Source organism: Sorex araneus, chromosome 2 (genome assembly GCF_027595985.1).
Source record: "Sorex araneus isolate mSorAra2 chromosome 2, mSorAra2.pri, whole genome shotgun sequence".
Lineage (NCBI taxonomy): Eukaryota > Metazoa > Chordata > Mammalia > Eulipotyphla > Soricidae > Sorex > Sorex araneus.
In genome coordinates, this window is record NC_073303.1 from 47,276,464 (window position 1) to 47,291,219 (window position 14,756).

Below are 14,756 nucleotides of genomic sequence, written 5' to 3' on the forward strand. Positions count from 1 at the left end.
GATCTCGATCTGGGTTCTCCAGATCTGGCACTGGGACTGGCCATGGGACAGGCCGGGGACAGGCCCCGGGACTGGCCCTGGAACTGACCCTGGGACTCACCCCAGCCCACTCTTTCAGCCTAGTTAAATCCCCAAGAATGAGGAGTTGGGGCTTACACATAGGTGTGGTCACAATCAATAGGGGTAAAGTTCTTTCCCTCAGGGGATGCTTCTTCTAGGACAGATTCTCTTTCAGCAGGACACCCACCCAAGAGCAGAATCCCATGGGTGTGTTTCTCCTCTCCTTGTCCAACTAACATATAAGTATTAATAATATTAATCACTTTGTATGGACATAGCAAGAGATGCATTAAGCTTATAGAATTGCTCTCCTGGGGTCATCTCGACCTCAGACTACAATGCTCAGGCAATATTAGTCTTTCCTATCCCTAGCAGGGTCCTAATCTCATCGTTGCTTTTGGATCATGACATGACATGTCCATGACCAAGCTCTTAACTTATAGTTAAGCATTAGGCACTTTGGCCAGGCCCATCTTGATGCCAGGGTAGCACATAACTCACCGCTCGCCCTGGGTCCGTCCCATCCCTCGTCGGGACCCTGCTTTTGGGGGTGCTGGGAAGTAAGGGCAGCTGAGGCTTAAGTTGAGAAAGTAGATGCTCGGGAGTGAATAATATTTGGAGCCAATTAAATCCCATGTTACCAAAGCATATTAACAACTGTCCTTCTTTGTCCATACAAAAAGGACATTGCTTTAAAGTAAATTATTCAAAAGACATAATGAGAGGAGAAAGGCAATATTAACTTACAATACAAGTTCACTGTCCTAGCAAGGTCTGACCTTACAAATTAGCAGTCTGATTAGGGAAAAGCTGATAAACTGGTAGAAGTGGTTACAGATAAACAAAGGAATGGAAGTGACTCGGGAGCACTTTGATGGGTGTGACTGATATATCTAAGCTCCTAGTGGCAAGGGGAGCAGGACATATCAATGTAGTCTAGAATTGTTTAGAGATTATTACCAGATAAGCCCAAACTCTGTGGCAAGGGAGAAAGGACAAACCAATGATATCCTACAAATTAGAAATGAGAAATTAAGTTCCAGAGAGGAAAATCTTTAAGCTCACACAACAGGTAGAAAAGATATGAGAACAGAAACCAATTACCTTTACAAGAAACTATTTGGCTTCAAGTTGTCTAAGGACTGAATCTCCACTTTCATTATTTGGTCAGTTACTGCTGCTCATTTAAGGTTTCCAACTTCTAGAATTACTATGCACCAGAGGGATAGTACAGCAGGCAGGGGGCTTGCCTGGCATGTGGCCATCCCTGGTTCAATCTCCAGCTCCCATATGACCCCTGAGCAGAGTTAGGGGGTAAGCCTGAGCACAGCTGGTGTGGCCTCAAAGCAAAAACAAAACCACCACCAAAATACAACAAAAAATTACTATACAGAGAGAACCATTATTTAAGTCAAACAAAACAATCTCATGTGTTTGTGGCATTTGACATTTCCTCTCCCCTTCTTTTTTCATTTGGGTCTTGTTTAACCTGACAAACTTTAGTGGCTACAACCTGGTGGTTCTCTGACCGTAAGCCTCACCCAGAGCTGAGAGGACCATCAGGGGTTAAGGGTTGAGGCTGAGTTTCCTGCATGCACAGCTTACACTCCTGTCTCCTCAGCTATCTCTAACAAAGCACTTTTAAGCAGCAGCTCACCTTTATGGTACAATAGGCACTGACACCAAATATAAGAATCATTCCAGCCAGAGTGATACTACAGTGGGGAGGACATTTGCCTTGCACACGGCAGACCCAGGTTCAATCCTTGGCGTCCCGTAGGGTTCCCTGAGCACTGCCAGGAGTGATTCCTGAGTGCAGAGCCAGGAGTAATCCCTGAGAATTACTGGGTGTGGCCCAAAAGTAAAGAAAGAAAAAACCAACAAAAAAAAAACACATTCCAACATCTAATGTTGCAGTCTGCGCCTCCTTGTCTCAGCCTAGGTGCTGACAATGTGATCTCGTCCAGTCTTTCTTCTGTCCTTCTCGCACCATGAAGCCTGAGGTTCGTTCTATAATTAGGTCCTGCTCTTGTCCTTCAGAGAAGCCCAGGGGTTCTGTCTCCCTTTCCTGGTGGGAGGGAGAGGCTCCCAAGCGCCTGTCCAGAAGATTCTCTCGTGGTTCAAAGTGAGGGCCTGAAAAGCTGGTGCTACTTCAGCCCTGAGGTGCTGGGATTTTACCCAGGTGACCCCAGAAGGGTTTAGGGACCTTCAAGGCTAAGGTCCCTTGTGCAAGGGACTATCGTGTGCTGGGGACTGAACTGGGGTTGTCTGCATGCAAGGTGTGAGTTCACCCCAACACTATCTCTGGTTCCACTCTGTCTCCCATTAATGAGTCACATTAGCTGAACTCCAGGTTTCCCTTCTTAGCCAGTCCCCGACGTGCAATATCACCCTAGCCCAAGCCCCTCCTGAGGGGTCTCACTCTCCTGAGCCGGTCCAAAGCTCCTATTGATGCCATGCTGCTGTCTGTCCTTCTCCTTAACCATCTAGACAAAGAGAAAACCCAGATGGCAGGTGTGCAGCAAGCAGGCAATCAGTTTCTGGTTCAGAGAGATAAAGGTACATACAGTCTTATGTATATTTTTCATAATTTTCAACCAGATACCACCATATTGTTTGCAAATAAGAACAATTTTATTTCTTGCTTTCCAATCTGTATGCTTTCTATATATTTTTTGGATTTGGGGTCACCCTGGTGATGCACAGGGATTACTTCTGGCTCTGCACTCAGAAATTACTCCTGGCGGTGCTCAGGGGACCATATGGGATGCTGGGAATTGAACCTGTGTTGGCTGCATGCAAGGCAAACCCCCTAGCCACTGTGCTATCGCTCCAGTCCCTGCTTTCTATTTCTTTCTCTTGATTAGGACACTGGTAAGAACTTTCAGGACTATATTACACAGAAACAGTGAGAGTGGACATCAGTGCCTTGCTGCTAAACTGAAAAGGAAAGCACTCAGTCTTACACCATTAAATATGAAGTTAGCAGTGGGATTCTGATTAATGTTCATCATGAAGCTGAGAAAGTTCCCTTCATCCATAATTTTCTGAATTTTTATAGATGATTATTCAATGGGTGTATGTCTCACTATTTTAGTGTTTTTCTTTTAAATATGAACTACAATAGATTACTTTTAGATACTGAACCAGTTTTACCACCCTGAAATAAAACCATTTAGACATAGAATACAGTTTATCATATGCTGCTGGATTTGTTTTGCTACTATTTTATTGAGGATTCTGTGCCTCTGTTCTTGAGAGATATTAGCCTATTGGCTTATGTACTGTATTTGGGCTTTAATATCAGGTATTTTATGATACTGGCTTCATAAAATGAGTTTTAAAGTGTTTTCTATTTTCTGATATAGATTCTGTAGAATTCATGTCATTCTTATTTCTTTATTCCAAGTATGCTCCATACATTCCTTTTATTATTTCCTTTCTGTTTAAATAACTAATTTTCTTCTTTCAGTTGATATAGTCAAATTTTCTTAAATTAAAACTATCTCCCCAAACAAAAAAAAAACAGACACAGAGGGGTTTACTAGCAAGTTTTTCAAACCTTCAAATAAAACCTACCTTTAATCCTTCTCAGGCTCTTCCAGAAAGTCAAAGAAACAGAAATCTTTCCAAACAGTTTCTGTGAAGCAATATTACTCTGACACCAAGGGAGAGATCACAGAAATTAAAATTATGGGCTAGTATCCCTGACAAACATGAATGAAAATATCCTTGACAAAAATCTTAGTAAATGAATTCAATAACACAGTAAAAAAATCATGATCCATCATCAAGAAGGATTTATCCCAGAGTTAAAGGATTGTTTGATAAATACAGATCTATCAATGTAATATCCCATGTAAATCTATCACTGTATAACTGTCATCACTGTCATCCCATTGTTCATCGAATGCTTGAGCAGGCACCATTCTTCCCTGTCATGTGCTAGTGTAGCCCAATGGCGTCTGCTCACTCCAGGAATGCAAAGAGCACGTTATTTTTACTGTTACTGGTTTTGGCATATTAAATATGCCATGGGTAGCTTGCCAGGCCCTGCCGTGTGGGTGGGATATCCTCGGTAGCTTGCCGGACACTCCGAGAGGGACGCAGACTTTGGGGGTGGTCTCTAATCATCCTTACAGGTGTTCCCAGTCTACCAAAAGCAAGCTTTTGGTCGGCTGGCATGTTGTAACGATCTGCACACCGACAAACATGCACCTGCCTGTGTCTCTGGGCAGCACCAGGGACATCTGTTGCCTCGGGTTGATCTCCTTGAGATTGATGGAGTGTGCCTGGAGGTTGTTGAGGTTATTGAGCAGCTGGCAGAGCAGGACCTCATTGCGGAGGGTCTGTTCCAAGTAGAACACCAACGCCAAGACCCAGGTCACACTGGCCGACGGGCATCACCCTGTAGTGGATGAGCCACTGTGTGCACCACCGCTGGGGCTCCATGCCCGGTGGCACTGCGACTCAGCCCGGCCACGGTCCCTCTGTGCCCCACCAACGCCACTCCATCTGAATCTTACAAAATCTTACAAAATAGCCAGTGCTGCTCAGCAGTGGTCACACACAGAATTCCCTGCCTGGTGTATTGAGCCGTGCACTGCCTCAGATGAGACAGTGAGCCGGGTTCTGGAGAGCGCGAGGGGTCAGGCGGCATGGGCGCCATCTTGGAAAGATATCAATCTAAGGAAAGACAAAATCATATGATCACATCAGTAGAAACAGAGAAAGCATTCAATAAAGTCCAATACCAAATCTTGATAAAATTCCTAACAAAATGGAGATAGAAGGAACCTTCCTCAATACACTTGAAGTTATTTACCACATACCTGAAGCTAACTTCATGTTCAGTGAGGAAAAACTGGAAGCCTTTCCTCTGATCAGGCTACAGAGCAGCTTGTCTATTCTCACCATTATTATTCAACGTAGTATTGGAAGTCTTAGTCACAGCAGTTAGGAAAGGAATAGATATTAAGGACTTTCAGATTGAAAAGAAAATCAAACTCTAGTGCCTGGCGCCATCTTGCCGCTCTCAGCAGTGAAGAAACCCAAAAGGCACCACAACACCGAAGAATTCTCCGGGCCCCACACTGAGCCGATATCTTCGGGATGCCCCAGATGGAGCAGGTGCAGTCTCTCCACCTTCTGCAGATGGAATCCCGGCAACCATGAGCTTCTACAAGCATGGCTCTGGTATGTGGCTACAGGACTGTTCCTCCAAAGCCCACAGCTGCTTATGTGGCTGCATGACCTTTCCTGATATGCAAAGTGAGCAATGGAAAATAAATAATCTAGTGTCTGCCTCTGCCCAAAACTAGAGAGATGGGCGACATGTGGGACTTCCTGGGATGGGGGTGGAACTGGCCCCTCTCCCCACCCTGACGAGGCCCTGAGTTGCCACCCACAAATGGCTCCTGGTTCCTGGTTCCTGAACAACCATGATCCCAGAGGCACACAGACCAATCTTGGAACCTAGCAGCTTCTGGCAGAAATGCATCTGGACTGAGCATTAATAAACTATGGTGCTGTGCCACCCCAAGTGGGAAAGGTGTTTGTCCCTTCCGCCTTTTCTCCCTGGCGGCACTGTGGCCGACACCTTTTCAGAGCCTATTGAACAGCCAGGTATGATACTGCAGTGATGTGACACGTGGGGTCTCTCGGGATGGGGGGTGGAACCAGCCCCTCTCTCTGCCCCGACGAGCCTCTGAGTTGCTGTCCATGATCACCTCCTCTGGCTCCTGAACGACCACAATCCCAGAGGCACACAAACCAATCTCGGAATGCAGAGGCTTTGGGCAGAAATCCCTCCAGACTTATTACTAAGATATCCAAAATCCAAAATCATCATATGCTCTTCATAATCGACAATATAAAACAAATTATCTAATGATGCCTTTTCTGCAGATCTGATTGTTGGAAAAAATTTCAAATAATAATGGTGGGTCTTTTGTCGAAATATTGAATGTGATCAAAGTGGAGACAGAGTAAAGTGGAAATTATCTGTCACATAGGCAGGGGGAGGGGTGGGATGGGGGGTATACTGGATTTCTTGGTGGTGGAAAATGTGCACTGGTGAAAGGATAAGTGTTTGGTCATTGTATGACTGAGACTTAAACTAGAAAGCTTTGTAACTGTTCTCACGGTGATTCAATTAAAAAAATCAAACTCTATTTGCAGATGACATGATATTATATTTAGAAAATCCTAAAGACTTCAAAAAATCTTATAAAATAAGAAACAGTAAAGTGACAGGATACAAAATAAACATTCAGAAATCCATAGTATTTATATATCTAAACAATGAAATGGAAGAGAGAGAAATTAAAAAATAATTCAATTCACACTTGTGTCCTGAAAAGAACTCAAGAAACTGGGAATCATATCGACTAAAGTTAGGTGAAAGACTAATGCAAAGAAAATTTTAAGCCACTATTAAAAGAAATAAAGTAAGGCATAAGGAAGTGGAAACACATCCTGTATTCATCGATTGTAAGGAATCACATTGTTAAAATGACCATTATAGCCAAAGTACTATACAGATTAGATGTAGTCCTTGTAAAATTTCCTGTAACTTTTTCATTTGTGAGGGAGGTTCATGGACAAAATATAGCTTAGAAAAGGTTTTTTTTGTAATAAAAGCACTTTTAATTCATTTGATTCTCTCTGCATTGCACACTGTTAGTGGGTGTGGACAATTGTGTAAGATCCATGTACAATACTAAGCCTGTAATCTCTGGTATCAAAAATACGTATCTGTGTCACTATGAAAAAAAACCTGACTTTGCTGCTCTTTGACATGCAACAGATATAATAAAATTATAATTATTTACAGCCTTGTTAAGGCCCTGTGATATGGAAACTCAGGGCCCCAGGCCAGGGTGGGGGTGGGGAGTTGTTAGTGTGAGAAGTGCCCAGTGGCCCCTCACCCAGCATAGGTAGTCACACGGAATGGATAGAGATGTTAACTGGGCATTTGGGCCAACCTTCTCCAGGAGGGCACCCCAGCACTAGAGGCATATTTAAAAAAAAAAGTACCTACCATTTCCCGCCCCTCTCAGTTGGGGTTTTTCTTTCTTCATGCCCATAATTATTTACCAGCAGTCAACAACAACAACAAAAAAACTCAACAGAGTTGCAAAGATATTAGAAAGAATAGTTTCTCCCAGTACATGTTAATTAAAGGATTGTGTAAAGTTACTTTAATCTAAATGTTCCATGGTGGAATGTATCCTTTCACTTCCAGAAGTTGAAGGATATGCCTCAGAGGCCAGTGGAAGGTCTGGGCCAAGTCTGAAACAGAATTTGCTGTGGGGAGTCATGGTGGAGATTCTGGAACAGTTCTTTATTTCCATAGGTATTCTGGTGTTTATGCTCTACCTGTTGAAGTGTCTGAGGTTCTCCAGATGTATTTTCTTGCACTTCTGAAAAGTTCTGCCGAAGTCTTTCTTAAAGCCAATGGGACAGTGGGCAGGTAAAGAAAGTTTTCCATTTCCTGTGGTGTATAAAAATAAAAAGAAAAGGCGCGGGCGAGGGAAGGGACGCCTCACCGCACCGAGCCAGGCACAGGGCCTAGGGCAGCAGCTGTCTCTCCCGCCACCCGAGTTCGGTAGCCTCCACCCTGGGGAGGTTGATGGTGGAGATGTGGCAGGCGAAGGAAGGAACGGAGCCATGATGGTTGGTCTCACTTGCAGTTTATTCCAGTCTTCCCTCTATACACTCTCTGTCCTCTCTACACCTTTCTGCCCTTATACACTTTCCACCTCTATACATTTTCCCCTCACCTTCTCTCCAAACCCCTTTTATTGATCATGGCCCTTCCAAAGGGCGCAATACATTGACGTCACCAAAAGCACCAAAAGATCTTACAGGAAGAACATTGAGGCAACATAATTCTCTTGTATCTGCAGGCCCTTAATCTAGGCCCCCGGAAAGAAGATACAAAAACAAAACCTAAGCCTTCTTTGGGCTGAAAGCACTCGGATTTACATCCCAAAGATTAGGCTGGGCCAGAGCCTGGAATCTACAAAGTCAAGTCAAACCTGGCTAGCACCTAAGATCTGCGGGTCAAAGATCAGCTAGGTTTCTGTGACAAAAGGTTTCTGTGACAAAACTGCAGAAGGCAGCTGGAAAAGGGGAAATATTCCAACACTGTGGATCTGATTACTTCTACTTATTATTATTTATGTCTCAAAGGATATACTTATTGAATCTTAATTTGATAACAAAACTGTAATTTGTGTGATTTATGCTTGATCTGGAAAGTGGCCTGGTGCATGATGGTGGCTGGGTAGTGGAGGTAGTGAAGGTCTGTCGGTGAGGTATTTATCTGGCTCCGGTAGGGTGGGGCATCTGGGTTTGATCCCTGAGCACCGGAGACTGGAAAAGGCAGACAGAGGGTCTTGTTTCCGGGTCTCGTTGAACCTGGAGTCCAAGGTCGCAAAGTTCTGCTTTACCTGGTTCTGTGGGGCTTCACTCATGCGTGAGGTTCGGCCCAAGTGTCCGGAAAGCAGCCTGGAGCATGGCGGTGGCTGGGTAATGTTTGGTAATAAAAGTGTAGATAGTAAAAGGAATGAGTGTAATTAGAATTTTTTGAAAAATAAGAGACTTGAGGAGAATAAGAAAAATGCTATTCTTGGGGGCTGGAGTGATAGCACATGGCCGACCCGGGTTCGATTCCCAGCATCCCATATGGTCCTCCAGCACCGCCAGGAGTAATTCCTGAGTGTAGATCCAGGAGTAACCCCTGTGCACTGCCGGGTGTGACCCGAAAAGCAAAAAAAAAAAAAATGCTATTCAGTTCCCACATATTTTACTTTCTAATCCACTAATCAGGTTTGCTTATTCTTGGAGCTCGTATTGATTAATAATAAATTATTAGAAATTCTACATCCTGTTATCCAGAGTGGTGGCATGTTGATTCTTGTCTGGTGAGCATAGTGTGGTGACATGCTCTTTGAAGAGATGTGAAATTGTACCGCTAAAACATATAGTCCTTTTAAAATTGGAGCTTTATATTGAAGACTTGAAGAATGGTTTCAAGGACTGATGTCCTGAATCTTGCCAAGCTGGTTTTATAGCCCTGTCCAGCAGGGCTGGTTGCAGAGAATGAAACAAACAAACACACATAAACTGCCCAAACTTTGGGGTCATCTGGATACCATCAATATTCTCACAGGCAGACCATTTTTTCAATACAATAATATCATTGCTCAACTTGGACTCTCAACAGTGAGCTGATAGAGATAGTAAGTACATCAACAAACAATAGGTCCATAAAGAGAAGAGGCTGCTGATTCTCCTAGCCAACTAGCAGACACCATTAGGGTCTTAGTCTTGGCGGTTTCCTGTCTATTTTGTGTGCTTTTTGACTTTTTGGGTCATACCTGGCAATTCTTAGGGGACCATATGGGATGCTGAGGACTGACCCCCAGTAGGCCACATGCAAAGAAAACTTTTAACCCCGTACTATCTCTGACCCCCACTCCTATTCTATTTTTACCCACGTTGTCCTCTACATAAAAAAAAAGGCCTAAACTATTTTATTTTATGCTTGCCTGGGTGCAAGCTTGCCAGCAGATATTTGTGATCTATTATATTCTTTGCTGAGTATACTTTGAGAATCCTTTTTACTCTAAGACCTAAACTATTTACCCAGAGGAGTATCCCAACTTTGAATTTCTTTGCTAGGGAAACGATCTCCCACATATTGAAAATTTTATATGGGATAGGATTGGATATGGGTTGTGATACTTTCTTGGAATATTTAACATCTAAATTAGGGTTGGGGAATGTCCAAATCATGGACTATTTAAGCCCTATGAAATCATGTGAGTTTACCCTGATACTTGGTGGAATAGACACATATGCTTTTGTTGTTGGCCGCCTGCAGTCCATATGCCTGTATTATATGACTCAAATGATGTTTTTGATATCTCAGTCACTCTTAACATTAAAAGACTCCTCACTGCTGGTCTAGACAGTAGGAATTGCAACTAAATGTGGCTAGTAAGAAAGACAGTTTTATAGTTAATTCTTTCCTCTAAAGCCACTTCTGTTTTTTGCAGTGATTACTGGAGCAGGAGATGGGGTTGGGAAAACTTATGCATTTGAGGTAAGTTATTTTCATAAATACTTGCTCCCCTCCTGGCTTAGAGCACACCCTACTGCCATAATACTACTGCCATAATATTACCCCACACAATTATGAGTTTTGTGATCATTAAGGTAATATCAGTTTAAAGATAAAGTTATTTTGTATTAAAATGAGAATTTCAGGAGCTGAAGCAATAGTGCAGCAGGTAGGTCACTTGCCTTGCACTGGCTGACCCAGGTTTGATCCCCTGCATATGATCCCCTGAGCCTCACTAGGAATGATCTCCAAGTGCAGAGCCAAGAGTAAGCCCTGAGCACCACCAGGTATGCCCCCAATACAAAACCCCAAAACCAAAACACAACAATATCAAAAAGGAGAAAGAAAAAAAGGGGAAAGTTTTGAATCATAATCTCATCTCCTAGACAACTTTAAAGAAATACAATGATACTAAAAGAGGCCCAGTATCTAACCTTGGAAATTGATTTGGTAATTTGTGGGGCAACTGTTATTTTCTACTGTAATTGTACTCTAAGTATTTCTATACTTAAAAGCAACAAAAGTTGTGAACTTCTTTCCTTTTATCATTTAAATTACAAATATGACATATGCTATTAATAGAAAATTACCTCTTGAGGACTGACATGTTGCTTATGATTTTCACTTACAAATAATTGCTGCTTCAAAATATACAAAGAGAGAATCAAATACAATAGGACTGAAAGATATTGAAATATGATAATTGAGTGTTTCAGGCTTATTTATTTACAGATATATTGGTAGATAATTCTACTTAAAAACTTTATTTAGGGCCAGAAAAATGATAATGGAGGTATACTGCATACCTTGCATACATCCAGCACAAGTCAATATCTGCATCATCTAAGGTCCCCCAAGGACTGACAGGGGTCATTTCTGAGTACAGAGCCAGGAATAGCCCATGAGTACCTCTGGGTGTATTGTACTCGCACTGCCAATGAATTTATAGCATATGTACTGTGCTGATGTTTTTACAAATTCTACATTTTCATTTGTGGAGCACTGTTAAGTGGAACTGTTTTTGGGGCCACACCTTGCTATGCTCAGGGCTTACTTCTGACTCTGCACTCAGGGATCACTTCTGGAGGACTTCGGCTACCTTTGGTTTTGAGCGTTTTCTAACGCTACAAACCTTTTTTTTCCTGGAGATTTTGAGTCTACACTAAGGGTTTCTTTTTAAAATTTTTTTCATTTTCTTTTTATTAGCAAATCACCGTCTTGTTCAGTTACAGGCTTACAAACTTTCATGCTTGCATTTCAGTCATACAATGATCGAGTACCCATCCCTCCACCAGTTCCAATTTTCCACCACCAATGGTCCCAGCATCCCTCCCACTACCTCCATCCGGTCCACACCACCCTGGCCCGCCTCTGTGGCAGGGCATTCCCTTTTGCTCCCTGTCTCCTTTTGGGTGTTGTGGTTTGCAATAAGGTATTGAGCAGCCATTATGTTCGGTCTGTGGTCTAATTTTGGCACACATCTTTCAGCTGAAATGAGTCCTCCCAACATCCTTTACTTGGTGTTCCATCTCTACCTGAGTTGCCTTTTCCTCCAGCAGGTGATGCCTGTTTCCAAGATGTGGAGCAGACTAAAAGGTCCTTATTTCTACTACTCTTGGGTGTTAGTCTCCCATTCTGTTACTTTATATCACACAAATGAGCGCAATCTTTCTATGTCTGTCCCTCTCTTTCCGATTCATTTCACTTAACGTGATGCTTTCCATGTTGATCCACTTATATGCAAATTTTATGACTTCATCTTTTATAACAGCTGCATAGTATTCCAAAGTGTAGATGTACCAGAGTTTCTTTAACCAGTCATATGTTCTCAGGCACTCAGATTTTTTCCAGATTTTGGCTATTGTAAACAATACAGCAGTGAACATACAAGTGCAGATGTCATTTTGACTATACTTTTTGCCTCTCCAGGGTATATCCTCAGGGTATTGCTGGGTCCAATGGGCTCAATTTATGACTTTTTTGAGAATCAACCATGCTGTTTTCCAAAAGGGCTGAACCAGTCGGTATTCCCACCAGCAGTGAAGGAGAGTCCTTTTCTCCGCACATTTGTGCCAACACCAGTTGCTTTTGTTCTTTTGGATGTGGGCCAGTCTCTGTGGTGTGAGATGATATCTTATTGTTGTTTTAATCTCCATCTCCCTGATGATTAGTGATGTAGAGCATTTTCTCATGTGCCTTCTAGCCATTCGGATTTCTTCTTTGAGAAAGTTTCTGTTCATTTCATCACCCCATTTTTTGATGGGGTTGGATGTTTTCTTCTTGTGAGGTTCTACCAGTGAGTGCCTTGTATATCCTTGATATCAACCCCTTATCGGATGGGTATTGAGTGAATATCTTTTCTCATTATGTACACTGTCTTTGTATTTTGGTCACTGCTTTTTTTAAAAAAATTTTATTGAATCACCGTGAGATAGTTACAAGCTTTTATGTTTGGGTTGCAATCTCACAATGATCAAACACCCATCCCTCCACCAGAGCACGTTCCCCACCACCAATATCCCGGGTATAGCCCCCTTTCCCACCCCCCCTGCCTCTATGGCAGACAATATTCCCCATACTCTCTCTCTCTACTTTTGGGTATTATAGCTTGCAACACAGACACTGAAAGCTCATCATGCCTGGTCCATTATCTACTTTCGTCATGCATCTCCCATCCCAACTGGTTCCTCCCGCCATCATTTTCTTAGTGATCCCTTCTCTATTCCATCCGCCTTCTCCCCACCACTCATGAAGCAGTCTTCCAGCTATGGGGCAATACTCCTGGCCCTTGTATCTACTGTCCTTGGGTGTCAGCCTCATGTGATGTTATTCTATACTCCACAAATGAGTTCAGTCCCTCTATGTCTGTCCCTCTCTTTCTGACTCATTTCACTGAGCATGATACTCTCCATGTTTATCCATTTATAAGCAAATTTCATGACTTTATCTCTCCTAACAGCTGCATAGTATTCCATTGTGTAGATGTACCAAAGTTTCTTTAACCAGTCATCTGTTTTGGGGCACTTGGGTTGTTTCCATATTTTGGCTATTGTGAATATATAGGTACATATGTCATTGCTACTGTGCATCCTCGAAATATATTCCCAGAAGTGGTATTTCGGGGTCATATGGAAGCTCAATTTCTAGTTTTTGAAGGACTGTCCGTATTGTTTTCCAGAAAGGCTGAACTAGTCGGCACTCCCACCAACAGTGAAGGAGCGTCCTTTTTTCCCCACATCCACGCCAACACTGGTTGCTTTTGTCCTTTTGAATGTGTGAATGTGTGCCAGTCTCTGTGGTGTGAGATGATATCTCATTGTTGTTTTGATTTGCATCACCCTGATGACTAGCGATGTGGAGCATTTTTTTCATGTGCCTTTGGGCCATTTGTATTTATTTTTTAGGAAACTTCTGTTCATTTCTTCTCCCCATTTTTTGATGGGGTTGGAGGTTTTTTTTCTTATACAGTTCTACAAGTGTCTTGTATATCCTGGACATTAATCCCTTATCAGATGGGTATTGGGTAAATATTCTTTCCCATTCTGCAGGCTCTTTCTGTATTTGGTCACTGTTTCTTTTGAAGTGCAGAAGCTTCTTAGTTTGATATAGTCCCATTTGTTTATGTTTGCTTCCACTTGCATGGTCAGTGCTTTTTCGTTCTTAAAGATGCTTTTAGCGTCAATGTCATGGAGAGTTCTGCCTACATTTTCTTCTATGAACCTTATAGATTCATGTCTGATATTGAGGTTTAATCCACTTTGATCTGACGTTTGTGTCTGGCATTAGACAGAGGTCAAAGTTCATTTTTTTGCAGGTAGCTATCCAGTTTTCCCAGCACCACTTGTTGAAGAGGCTTTCCTTGTTCCACTTTGCATTTCTTTCTCCTTTGTCATAGATTAAGTCGTCATATATTTAGGGTCTGTTACAGGATATTGAACTCTGTTCCATTTGTCTGCAGACCTGTTTTTATCCAAATACCATGCTGTTTTAATTACTACTGCTTTGTAGTAGAGTTTGAAGTTGGGGAAGGTGATGCCACCCATCTTCTTTTTTCCAAGGATTGCTTTAGCTATTCGTGGGGGTGGATTGTTCCCTATAAATTTCAGGAGTGTTTTGTCTATTTCTTTAAAGAATATCATGGGTATCCTGATAGAGACTGCATTAAATTTGTATAGTGCTTTGGGCAGTATTGCCATTTTGATAATGTTAATTCTCCCTATCCATGAGCAGGAGATGTGTCTCCATTTCCCAGTGTCCTCTTTATTTCTTGAAGTAGTGTTTTGTAATTTTCTTTGTATAGGTCCTTCACCTCTTTGGTTAAGCTGATTCCAAGGTACTTGATTTTCTGAGGTAGTATTGGGTCACTGTTTCTTTTGAGGTGCAGAAGATTCTTAGTTTAAGATATTCCCATTTGTTTATCTCTGTTTTCACTTGCTGGTGTGTCATCTTTGAAGATACTGTTGGCTTCAACATCGTGGGGAATTGTGCCAACATTGTCTTCAATGTACCTTACGGATTTTGGTCTGATGTTGGTCTTTAATTCATTTTGATCTGACTTTTATAC

General features: G+C 42.3%; 1 protein-coding gene across 1 annotated transcript in view; it reads left to right on the forward strand.

Moving 5' to 3' along the window:
• Window positions 1–7,380: 7,380 nt before the first annotated feature.
• HSD17B3 (hydroxysteroid 17-beta dehydrogenase 3) overlaps window positions 7,381–14,756 on the forward strand; it is a 62,676-nt gene continuing 55,300 nt past the window's right edge. The window contains 2 exon segments of the mRNA XM_055124409.1: window positions 7,381–7,534; window positions 10,128–10,174. Of these exon segments, the coding sequence (XP_054980384.1) occupies window positions 7,381–7,534; window positions 10,128–10,174 (201 nt within the window).